Source organism: Mus caroli, unplaced genomic scaffold, assembly GCF_978045245.1.
Source record: "Mus caroli unplaced genomic scaffold, Mus_caroli_1 scaffold_2, whole genome shotgun sequence".
NCBI classification, from domain to species: domain Eukaryota; kingdom Metazoa; phylum Chordata; class Mammalia; order Rodentia; family Muridae; genus Mus; species Mus caroli.
The window spans coordinates 126,246,651-126,259,634 of NW_028227257.1; the positions used below are offsets into that span (position 1 = coordinate 126,246,651).

General features: G+C 35.2%; 1 protein-coding gene across 5 annotated transcripts in view; it reads right to left on the reverse strand.

The window, feature by feature from the left end:
• Positions 1-12,984, reverse strand: part of Galnt13 (polypeptide N-acetylgalactosaminyltransferase 13) — a 692,094-nt gene that overhangs the window by 596,174 nt on the left and 82,936 nt on the right. For 4 of the 5 annotated variants that reach the window (XM_021153165.3, XM_085834905.1, XM_085834906.1 and 1 more), the window contains exon 3: positions 3,612-3,851. In XM_021153165.3, coding sequence (XP_021008824.1) covers positions 3,612-3,753 — 142 coding nt within the window. In that variant the 5' untranslated portion in view covers positions 3,754-3,851. Of the gene's footprint in view, positions 1-3,611; positions 3,852-12,984 lie in introns of those variants that run through there. The other variant, XM_085834908.1, reaches the window with a different exon arrangement.

The following is a 12,984-nucleotide window of genomic DNA, read 5'->3' on the forward strand; positions in this document are numbered from 1 at the left end:
GACTTGAATGCCAGGGTAGGGGGATATCAGGGGAGCCCCATCCACTCAGAGGAGAAGGGGATGAGGAATGGGGGAAGGATTCAGGGAAGGGGTGACTGGGAAGGGAAGGGAGTGCGATGTAAAGTGAATACATTAAAAAAAATTAAATTAGATTTTAAAAAATTAAAATTGTAAGAAGTGAAGTTATACTTGTCTTATGAGTTTGCAACATGAACACTTTAAATGAGATAATATTGTCAGTTACCATCTAATTTGAGTGGTTTTGATAAATAAATAAAACTTAAATATCTAATTCTGTAACTCAAGGTAAAACTGCCTACTACCATTGCATGGTTCATTTGATTCTATTCTTCTAAGTCTGTGGATGATTAATACAAACTGCCCTTTCTAATAAGTTTCAGTTATACTGCTGTTCCTAAGTTCAAGTTAAAATTCTTTCCCAGTTACTAAAAGTCCTTTAAAATCTGCCTTTATCCTGGCTTTCATTGTACAATCTAGTAATTCTTTTTATGTCTGATTGAGATTTTATCAGTTAATTTACTGATTTCATGGATCTTTACTTTTGAAAAGCACTTTATTCCTTTTGTAATCCCCTCACTCCCAGCATTCTTGAAGCAGGATATCTTCCATACTTCAAAACCCTTAATTCTGAAAATAGTCTATTCAGCAGCCACTCCTTTATATTTTGTAATATAGCTAGATGAGTAGGTTAGAATGTGGGATTCTTTTTTCTTTTACACTTACATCTCTGCTCTTCCTCCAGTTTTTATTGTTTCAGTTATGGCTAACATCACCTGCTAGCCACCATCAGCTATAAAAATGATGGACTTTCTCCTCTACTTTGTATTCCCCTGGATCCTGAATACTGATTCAGAGCCTTGTTGCAAGTCTTTATCTTTTTTTTGTTGTTGTTGTTGTTGTTATTTGCAGGTATCATAGTTGGATAGAAATGTTGGTTGCTTTCTTCCTTTGCAGGCTTGCATGACACCTTCTGGTACCAAGAAAGCAAGTCCTCAAATAGGAAGGTTTCAGGTCAGTTCTTTAGTTTAATTTAAACTGTCTATGCATAGCTTAAAAAGGTTTATGTACATTATAGTCTCTTCCATTCCTTTTTATTTATTCTGCTCTCAAACATTACATCCTGACTACAGTTTCTCCTCCTTCCCCTCCTCACAGTCTCCTCTTTCCCATGGATCCACGCCCCCTTCATATCCCCACAGAAAAGAGCAGACCTTCCAGGGACATCAAGAAAATAAGGCATAACAAGTAAGACCAGGCAAACTTGATATCCTCATGTAAAGACTGGATGAGGCAATTCAGTAGGAGAAAAAGAATCACAAAAGCAGGCAAGAGAGTCAGAGCTCCTCTGCATATATGTTAAGGTTGTGTAGCTCAGTGTTCTTGTGGGATTCCTAACAGTGCTTTTTTTCCAATATAGATCATTGATAGCATGAATATTTATGACATTTCCAGAAATCTTTACCATTATTTTACCCACTGCTCCTAACTCTGCATTTATCATTACCCTCTTCCTAATTAAAACTCCCACATTCTTCCCATTTTCCCAGAGTTTTTAAGTAACAGCACCTCAATACCAGTGCTTAGTTTGAAATGTATATCCTAGAAATTTGCTTAATATTAATAATTTTACTTAACATATTTACAAAATGTTAAAATTTCAAAGACATGTCAGCAAAGGTAACTCTAAGAAAAATGTCCTTAGATATGTTCCAACCACCAGTAATGTGAGTTTAGTAAGAAAACTCCCTTTTATAAGAAATAGGTCTTCCAAAACACCACATATTTCAGTACTTTTATGTCTCAAAGGAACCTCGGACAAATGGTTACAAAAGAACCAGGACTGTAATAGATATAAGCAATGCTGAGAAAGACTGGCAGCCAAAGTCCTGGCTCCTCAGTTAACTGTTTGTCCTGGCTTCCTTTGAGATTTAACAAGCACCTTGATCTTGGACTTTCCAGTTTCTCAACACATAAAATATAAAGTCCTGCTATGTAAATGGCACCCAGCCTGATTATCATGTTATAGCAGCCCTAATGGACCAGGAGAGTATTTTATAAATAAGGCTACTTTTCCAAAATAAGCGGCAAAAAAGAAGTATTATGCCTTGCAGCATCATATTTCATATTTGGATATTTAAAACTCTCCACTAAAGTTATAAATCAGCAGAGCTGCGTATTTTTCATGACTGTAGGAAAGACCACTCTGGTTTTGCTGATTCAGATTATAGCATTTTTTGTGACCAATCTAGATGTCTCCAGTGAAAAAATGATAAAGTGAACATTCCACACCAATACAATGCATCAAACACACTCCACTTTCTATCAAGCCGTAGCTTGGGGACTCCAGCAAAGACACAGAGAAGGCTAATTTTAGGTATTTCCTTAAAGAAGAGATAATTGAAACCATGTTCATTCATCAGAAGTAGGGATCATAAGGTCTTCCTTGCCAAATAATTGTGCAATAAAGGTTTAAAATACATATAAACTATCTAAATGGAAATACAATGGTCAGTTACACAGTACTTTCGATTATCTATGTTAAGTCAAAGCTACCAGGGGAGAGGCAAACAAATTTTGAAAAGAGGAAGATACTCACAATATTTCCAGCTGAGCAAGATCATTTTTGAAAGCTGTATAAAACACTCTAAACTAGAAGTAATTTTCAAAAATGCTGTATGCTTTCCTAAGCTTCCTCCAGCAAAATACTGTCAACTTAATTTTGTTTATCAGAGTATTTTTGACTAAAGAATAATCTTTAAGCTGCTAAATTAAAAAATTAATAAATGAAAATCATAACTCAATAATTTACAGATTCAAACATTTCATCTTAAACTGAAAGGAAAATGTTTATTTTGTATGCATATGTAATATATATTATTATTAAGCACAGATTACATCTTAGTTCAATGAACTGAATCCCCTTAAGCATGTTTTAAAGGTTAGAAGTCACATTTATTGTATTTTAGAAACATACATATTTTGGATCTTGATGTCACAGAACAGAATATAAACTATTTGCAGACATTGAAACTCGTGTTTTCCTTCATAAATCACAATTTAATATACATTATCATATTTATTTAGAATTTGCTGCTATCTAGTACTTGAAACTGATCCTTAAAGACATAATCTTTGCTACTCCTAGAATTATTTTTGCCTTTAGCCTGGAGACTTTAACTAAGACTCTGATGGCCTCCAAGATGAATTTATCTCGAATTGTCTCAGTACTCGCTCATCTCACTCTTGTATCATTTCCTCTCTGAGCTATGAGATTGATCTTTAAAGGTGGTTGGTTTCTGAAATCTCAGACTTCACATACTGTCTAATAGGAACATTCCAAAATAATTCTTTATATCCCATCAGATAACACTGGAATGGTGAAAATTGGAAGTTATCTTAGGGTTTGGATAGCTACTATCATTTCTTCCACATAGACACTTAAGGTTGCACAAGTATAGCAGCTTCCATATGGTTAAATATGTGTGAACAGTTTGCTAAAATACTCTTCTAACACAATCAGGCAGGACTCATCTAGTTTGAGGTCTCCTGCTCTGTTGTCCATCAGCAGCTCTTTCCCAATGAGCACTCACCCCTCAGCGCAGGCAGCAGGGATCTCTCCTTCTTGTCATCACACTTGTTACATTCGCTGAAGTACAGGAGTAAGAAGACATCAACAAGCACCCACATCAGAGAAGTGGCCAGAACCACCTTGCAGTAGACAAATCTCCTCATGCTTGATTACTAATCAATACGGAGACTGAAGACTGGTGTTCCTGAGATATATCCAAGCCACAGAGGTGATCTCCAGGACAAAAGCAAGATGCATCCCACTATATTGGAACAGATAAATAAATAAATAAATAAATAAATAAATAAATAAATAAATAAATAAATAGAATGCTCATTATGATAGAGGGATGCTTTGTACAAAGTAGATAGAATACAAAATGATAAATGACTTAGTTCATTTATTCATGCTCCCAGGTATATTAGCATTCAGGTCCTCAACTGTAAAACTGAAGACCCTCAGACTTGAACCAGCCAGGCAGGTAGGATTCTAGCATATGGTCCCTGAGTACTCACTACTGCAGAGTGAGCCTTTGATAACTATTTGATTTCTTCCAATGGCTTTTATTTTACCTTATAAATTATCATACTGCCCTCTATAGAACCATGATGTCAATAAGGCACACTTACTCTGTTATGGTTCTTTTGGCAAGCCAATATTGTTTTGCAAGATAAATCATTCTGAAATAGCAATGTTCTACAGAGGCTAACAGCTGACATTTAGATAATGGGCAACTCTCAGTATGTTCACTTGGTATTCCTTGGAGACCTCATTTGCCTCCATTTTCTAATCTGTGAAATAAGCACAACAGTGGCACATCTAAGGAATTGCTAGGATTAAGTGCAATCAAGCTTACCAAGGATCTTACTGAACAATTATCAATTAGCTGAGCAATGGTGTCACATGCCTTTTATCCCAGCACTGGGAGGCAGAGGCAAACAGATCTGTGATTTCAAGGCTGGTCTGTTCTACAGAGTGACTTACAAAACAGGTAGAGAAACACAGAGAAGCCCCTAATTCAAAGTAAAAACTTAAAAACCACTCAAACACACAAAAAAAGACTCTAAGATGATCAACTTATCAGCAATTTATGAAATAAATCAATGCTTGTTACTCTTAAAATTATCTACATAGAAAAATACAAAGAAGATATATGTCTCAGCATAGTGTGTATTTGACCTATTTATCAGTGAGAAACAATATATTGATGAAAAATAAACAAGTATACATTGTAAAGGACAAAACAAAAAGCCACAAAATTCTTAAGAGTCATCCAAAGAAATAAAAACGAATGCCTTAACATATTTGTGTGTGTGTGTGTATCACATTGAGAAATGACTGTGTAACTATTTTCTGTATAAAGAACATATGAAATCGAACATAATCTCATAGCACTCACTCTTAAATATCAAGTACTGATCTGAATAAGAGTGGGGAGGAACTGAGAAGAATAGATGGAGGGGAAATTGCAATCAGCATATACTATGTGAAAAAAATCTATTTTCAATAAAAGGAAAAAAGATAGCATCAAGTAGAGAGTTCTTCGGTAGCATAGGCAAAGACATAAGTTCAATTCCTCGTACCACAAAATAAAAGGATAAATACCATGTAAAGTACAGATTGTTAGATGTAAGAAGAATAAGGTTGTTTGACGCAGACACTTTAGCTGAATAATATTAAAGACAAAGATAACTGAAATACTTCATGACTATGTTTCAAAGTAATATAACAAAGTACAATTTGCTAGGTAAAGTCCTCTTTAAATTTACATAACTAATTTAGTAGATTAAGATAATAAAAATATTGCCTGTGACAACCAATGAAAACTAATAACACATTCAAAATCAAAATTCATATAAATGGAGCAAAGATTCTAATTTCAACAACAACATAAAATTTATATCCACTCAGAAATATGGATAAATATTTACCAAAGGATAGGGATGGATCATGTGTGGAAATCCAAAAATTACATAACATTTGGAGTTTGTTTTTCTTGAAAAAAGACAGTGTTAGAATATTAATAATCTAGTACATTTCCTTTCCTTATTTTACTTTTCCATAAAAGTGAAAGCTAAATGTTAGAACTCTGCCTGCAGTCCTAGTAACCAGAGCACAGCTTTTCCTGCTTGTATTCCTATTGCTGTGTGTATTTTTAAACCCGAAAAATGAGACAACTCAGTCTATAAAATTTTCTCTTTCTTTGACTCTAAGATAGAATTCATCCCTTCAATTTATTGTAGAAAAAAAATGAAACCTATGGAGAAGTGTATATAACAATACCTACTGAATCTTTTCAACTTCCCTAGCAGAAATACCTCACAATAAATGATACTAAAGGTGGGGATAGCACTGCCCTTGGCTCTGTCATCAAATGAAAACATGACCATAGGTATTCTGCCTCTCTGTACACTGCATTTTTGTTGATAACATCTTTCCTGCCCTATCCACTTCACAAAGTATTATGAGGCTCAAGCAAGACAGAGACTTTTAAAGAAAAGTATGATTATTATTGCAAGAAACTCTGAAATAACAATATTAAATATTAAAATACCTAAGATAAGTCATTTCCTAATAAGAGTCTAGCAATTGAGGTTATGAAGAATTTAATTTTAACTTCAGTTATGATAGAGAGTCAGAATCACATCCTATTACGACTTCAAGAATTATTTAAATTATCCCACTTTCACAGCCTATTAGATTTGCACAGCAAGATTATAGCAGTGAGAAGAGTCCAACTCAACTATTTTAGTGACAGTACTTAGTTGTATGTTCTTGTCTGCCTACAAGACACACTATATATATATATATATATATATATATATATATATATATATATATATGTCAAATTTTTAATTCTATGTGACTTAAGTGTATCTCTACCAGAAAAGCAGTATCTCATTCTCTGGTACAGGTGGAATAACTCTCTTATATGTGCATTCTAATGCTCCTTATGAAAGTAAACCTCATCAAGCAGGAAAATAGCACAGTGCACATGACTACTAACAACACAAGCACAGTTGGTAGCCTCGGTTATTTAAGAGACTCACCATCTGTAGTATACGTTTATTCTGCTACACTTCTACTTATTTGCACCTATTGTTTTTGCTTGTCAGGGAATGATGAAAGCAAACTTGTGCAATATATCTGGATGACTGATCAAACATAGAGCATGAACAATCAGCCCAGAGAGGTTTATCTGCCTGCGTTTCTAATTATTTCAAAGTTCTTTTTGTACAATTATTGCCCTGTTTGTTTATTTCTTACATTTCTTTAAGTAAGTAAAGGGTAGACAGAGAATCTCCCTACATATCCTCTGTGGGTCTTCATCCTATAATCCTCTTGCTCAAGCCTCCTGAGTGCTGAGCCCACAAGCCTACAACAAACACCATGACTAGCAACATTTTGCTTTTTCCTAGTATTGCTCTAGGGAGGAAAGTTTTAAGAAACAAAAGCTTATCAAGCACCCATTAGCAAGTCAAGTTTCCTTCTTGCTTGCCACATAAGTAATATTACATGAGATATTATGGGATTTTGTCTAAAATATGCAGTATTTTCCTATTTTTTTTAAAAAAAAAGATGATTTCAAATATAAAAATTAAAACCTAGGTAAATTTTAAGATAGTTGAAAACAATCATATTAAGACTAGTACAAAAGTCTTATGAGGGCATTGCTTTTTTTGTTTGGCTTTTCAATTAGAAGGTGATTATTTCCCTGTGGAATATAGCATAGCTGCTATTAGACATTTTTATCTGTAAGCATATATCCTCTTTAGTAGAAAATTGCATAATGAGAGAATTTTTTTCAATCTAATTCATGAGGCTAACTTAATGCTGGCAGAGTATTAAGCTAGGTTGAAATTGCTGCTAGAGCTTCCAAAAGTTTCATTTACATGGAAAAATGTTAACATTTCAGATAATTACAAACTCACTGAGAAGGACTATACAGTTATGTACATTTCCTGTATAGATGCACTTATAAATCAGTGACTAGAAATCAAAATTTATAGTTATTTAGCTCCAGATATGATTGGGGGAAAAAGCTGTCCTTTTAGTGGCTGAAGATAGAACGTTAGTACATATCTGGAAAATCCACTCACAGCCAAAAGGTATATACTAAGACTGAAGGAGGAAAACAAAGGTAAAATTAAATATGTGCTTTTTCTGTAAAGACTATGGGATAGAAAGAAATGCTTCCTCACTTGTATCTGCACAAAGGGAAAATAGGTCATAACATTACATTAAACCAGTAAGAAACATCCTTGCATAAACTTTGTATTGAAAGACAAGACTAAGTCCACCTTAGAGAACCGGTCCTAAGGTTGAACTCCTCAAGTTAAACACAAGGCCTGTACCTAGCACAGATCTCCAGGTCAAATGGGTATCCAGGTCACTCCCTAACAACCAACAATCAGGAAGAAAGCAAAGTTACAGTTGTACCTAAAGATATTTACATATGAAAGTTTATGGTTTGGCTCCCAGCACCAGCCAATCATTTTAAAGAGCAACAAATTCCTTAATAGCCACCCAATTAGATATGTGCCAACCTGAAAATTCCCTTGCATTTTTGCTTGTCTCTGTAAATGCTTGCTTGAAACTAGAATCAGGGCTTAACTCTCCCATCCTGCTGTGTCAATAAGGATGAGAGTGTGGCCCAAGCTCGAGTTTGAATAAAGACCATTGTGCAATTACATCAGAACTGGCTATTTAGTGGTCTTTTGGGGTTCACAAAATGAGCACAACAGTATATATATGGGAGGAACTAAACATATATTAGCTGGTGGAATTACTTATAACAGTAATAATATTTTCAGAACTACCTTAAAATAAAGAAAAAAGTATGAGGACACTGATGCATCCTTACAGACACAGTACATGTCCAATATGGGACTGTTTAGGGACTTGGAAAATAAATACATTATATGGCAGAAATATTGCATTTAATAAATGTATCCCCTGTAGAGGTATGAATTACACAGGTTTTGTGATACTGAAAACTCATTAAAATGTGTGCACTTGAGATCTGTGCATTTTACTTCAATGAAAATTAAACTTTCTTTGTAAGGTAAAAACAGATCTCATGTCTAAGTATCATGATTCTCTGATCTCATTATGATTTGGTTTAACAAAGCAATTATATCAGATAAAAGAACTCCCATCTATTTACAACCTTTCTGATCTCATTCTGAACTTTTGTTCTCCATGCCAATCACTTGGGCCTCCTGGATTTTTTAATAGGCTTACTCTTACTTTGCCTTGGGAATGCGCACACAGTATTGCTCAAGCTAGTGATGCATTGGTAGATCCCTTGCTCTTATTCCCTAACAATACACACTCATACAACACATGTCCTCTTCCTAGGTACCTTACTTTTTTCCCCTAAGCATCTGTCTACAATATATTTAAAAACTGATTTTCCCATTGCATCCTGTCATATTAAAAAACAATCTGTATGAGAACATGATCTCATATTTCCCATCTATGTTCTTATTTACTCTAAAATATTTAAATTTTAAAGTCCAACACTAGTCATTAGAGAAATCTCACTCCTCCCACAGCTAAAAAGGCATATGTTGATGTCTTAACTCACAGTGTATTAGAATGTGACTATATATGAAGACTGCAACTTTGAGAAGGTAATTGTGGTTCAACAAGAGAACTCTACCATGCTAAGTCGTTGTGCTCCATGGTTGATTACCTAAATTCCACCCATTAATACCACAAGCTCACACGCACGCGCACACACACGCACACACACACACAATTTCAAAAATACATAATCTTTTTCAAATTAAATAAGAAAATAAAGAAAGAAAGAAAATCAAGGTTAAACGAAGTGTTATGGGTTAATCTTAATCCAATACTTACAGTCCTTGTATGAAGAGAAATAAACAGACATGTAAAGGCCACAAGAAAACACAGACTGAAGACAGCCATGTAGCAGAAACATAGAAATCTCTAAGGGGGGTGGAGGGGCAGTGAAACAGATCAGCAGGCTTGCCACCATCCCTGATGACATAACATTCATCTTCAAATCCACATATATGGCGAAAAGAGAGAACCCACTCCTACAAGCTCTTCCTGAGCATACCAGTGTCATGGCAAATGAGCCCACCCTGCCCACCTCACACACTAAATGAAGATAATGCTAAAACTGTAAAAGAAATCTCATAATAAAATAAACTTTAGGAGAATAAATTCTACTATTTAAGGAACTCAATCATGAAAGCCCCACCAAAGTAATATACTAAATGTCCCTAACCCTAGTTTGACAAATAAGCAGGCAAATGTGGGTGCTGTCCAGTGCTGCGACCAACACTGACGAAAAACAACATGGAGAAAAAGGGGTTATCTGGCTTACAAATTACAATCCTTAACTGAGGGAAGCCAAGGCAAGAACTCAGGGTAGGAATGAGGAAGGGACTAAATCAAAGACCATAGGAAAAACACTGCTTAGAAGCATTCAGCCTCTGGATTGTTCATATTGTTTTCTTTTATAATCCAGGACATCTCAGGACTGGTACTGATCACAGTGGCCTGGGTTCTGGCACATCAAGCATCAATCAAGGAAATGCTCCACAAATTTACCTAAAGGCAGTTCTTCAACTGAGGCTCCTAACTCCCAGATGATTCTAGTTTGTGTCAAATTTCCTTTTCCATTCATTCACATTTGAAATCCATAAGCCCATACCACAGTGAACTTTCCTTGTTTCACAATACTTCAACAGTTCCTGTACAAATCAATCTATCCCTTAGGCAATTTCCCACCGCTCTTCTCCTCTTTCTACTGATATTTCTAGTTTGTTCCTCACAATTTACCACTGTGATTCTAAATTAGCAGACCAGATAAAACACAAACAGATTTTTTTTCATACTGACAGATTAAATGCATCTACATTCTTACTTCTATCACCACCCATATCTGCAAGTACAATTGTTTCAATGGATTAAATGTCATTTCAGAATGGAAGTCCTTTCTTCTTACATATTCAAATATTTTATTGATGAGCTTGTCTTGTCTGATTCAGTTTATTTGCTATAATGAGTCCTTGTTATCATGTAACTATCCCAACATTAACAATTATCTTAAAACAAATTAATTTGATTTTTTTGTTGTTGTTTTTTTGTTTTTTTGGAGACAGGGTTTCTCTGTATAGCCCTGGCTGTCCTGGAACTCACTTTGTAGACCAGGCTGGCCTCGAACTCAGAAATCCTCCCAAGTGGGAGGCCTCTGCCTCCCAAGTGCTGAGATTAAAGGCGTGTGCCACCATGCCCGTGATTTGATCTTTTATGTGCATTTAGGTTCAACTATATACATCTGGTTGCATTCATTATGACACCCTGATCTGAAGGGAAGGGTATAAGCAGATTTCAGACCCCTACTTTCTACTTTTCTGGATCTTGTGCCTATGTTTAAAATGTGCACCATCCACTAAAATTCCTGGGAAATTTTCAAGGATTTGTTTCATCTGGGTACAGATCTAGATAGGATACTCCAGGCTACCAGCATGGGGCTATGTAACAGCTAGTTGCATTCACAGTTACCAAACTGAACTCAACACAGGGCTGTGATCTCAAAAGACCTGCTTCAATACATCATTTTTATTATGGTTTTCAGCCCCGCCACACATTTTGAGGGCTATTCAACAGTATCATCAAATGAAATCCTCTATGGATTATCTGCTACTTGAGGAATAGGACAAGCTCACAAATATTCATAAATGTCTCTTAAGCATCACAATGCCAAGCCTACTATTCAGCCACTCCTCCTTCAAGATAGTTGAGCTAATCTCTTTGAGACTTTTTGCTTTGTTTCACTTTACTAAATAATATTCTACTTGCACTATATGTGTTTCTCAACTGAATTATTTCCTTCAATCATATAATGAGGAAGAAATTCATCTAATAATTTGAATATATCATATGACAGTAAACTTCAAGAAAGATGCATATCTCATCATGATATTCATACCCCTACCTTCCTGTTATCTCTTAAATCAAATAGTTTAGCACCTGCTATGGTATGAAAATATTAATTTATTCTAATAAGTTGTCCAATCAAAATAATCAACTCAATAACTGTCTTCAATAATCCTAAGCTACAACTGACATATCTTAGAAAAAGGGGCTTGGAGACAGCTCCATCAGGATGAGCACTTGGTCTACAAGCATGTAGACCTGAGTTTGATGCGAAGTACTCACTTAAAGAGCAAGACTTGGCCACACATATGCCTGTAACTCTAGCCCTGGAGGAGGAAAGAGACAAGAGAATCACTCCAGAATGCTGGAAAGTCACGGAACCAATCAACTCCAGATTCAGTGAGAGGCTTTGTCTCAGGGAATAAGGTAGATAGAAAGTGATAGAGGAGGAAATTAGAATTTACCTCTGGCCTCTAATCATATAAACTCATACAACATGAATACACACACACACACACACACACACACACACACACACACACACCTTTTAAAAAATATCATGTAGGGTTTTTTTAGAAATACTTTTATATACCACCTCAGATCTACATGAAAATTCTGTTGGTTCTACATTCATATTTGACTCACTCTTTACTATTCCACTACCACTGCAGAAGATCATTCCAGCAGCATCATATGAATAATTTTAAAGTCTCATTGTGATATATTCAATACATTAATTAGCTAATTTCAGCTTTTCAGTGTTGTATATCCATTTATTACATTTAGCTGATGTGTATAGAAAGTCTGAAACAAGCCTGGTTATGATGGCACACACTAGTACTAGCATGTGAGAGGCAGAGGCAGGTACAACTCTGTGACATCTAAGACAGACTGATCTACAGAAAGAATTCCAGAGCTGCCAGAACTACATAGTGAGACTGACCAACTTGAAAACAAAAACACAACAAAGTCTAATACAAAATATAGATTACTAAAAAAAAATGTGAAATTCTACTTTCTAACCTATAGCTCTAATGCTTATGTTCATATACCAAGCTCACTTATGGTATACCAAGAACTATAGTGAAGTCTGGAGAAATATAAGTTAGAAAGATGATTACCCATTGGACTATGGTTTGTACATGGAATAGAATGGCCATGATCAATCTGCATTTAGAATTGAAAGTGTTTGTTACCTACTGCAATATCAACAAAAGATCAGCAGGTGAATTTAAACCTTGCTGTATTTGTGCTAGATACTTGATTGCCCTTGAACTAAATCTTATATGTTTGAAATCATTCTTGGTGAGATACAATCATAGTGACTCAGACAATGACAATGCAGTTGAGGCTTCAGATGGGCTTCACCCTGCTACTTGAAAGTTCTTTCACATTAACCTTAAATAAGTCCCAAAAGCATAATGAATGAATTTGATTCTAACTTCTTTCAGATGAATGAATTGTTCAGTCGATGA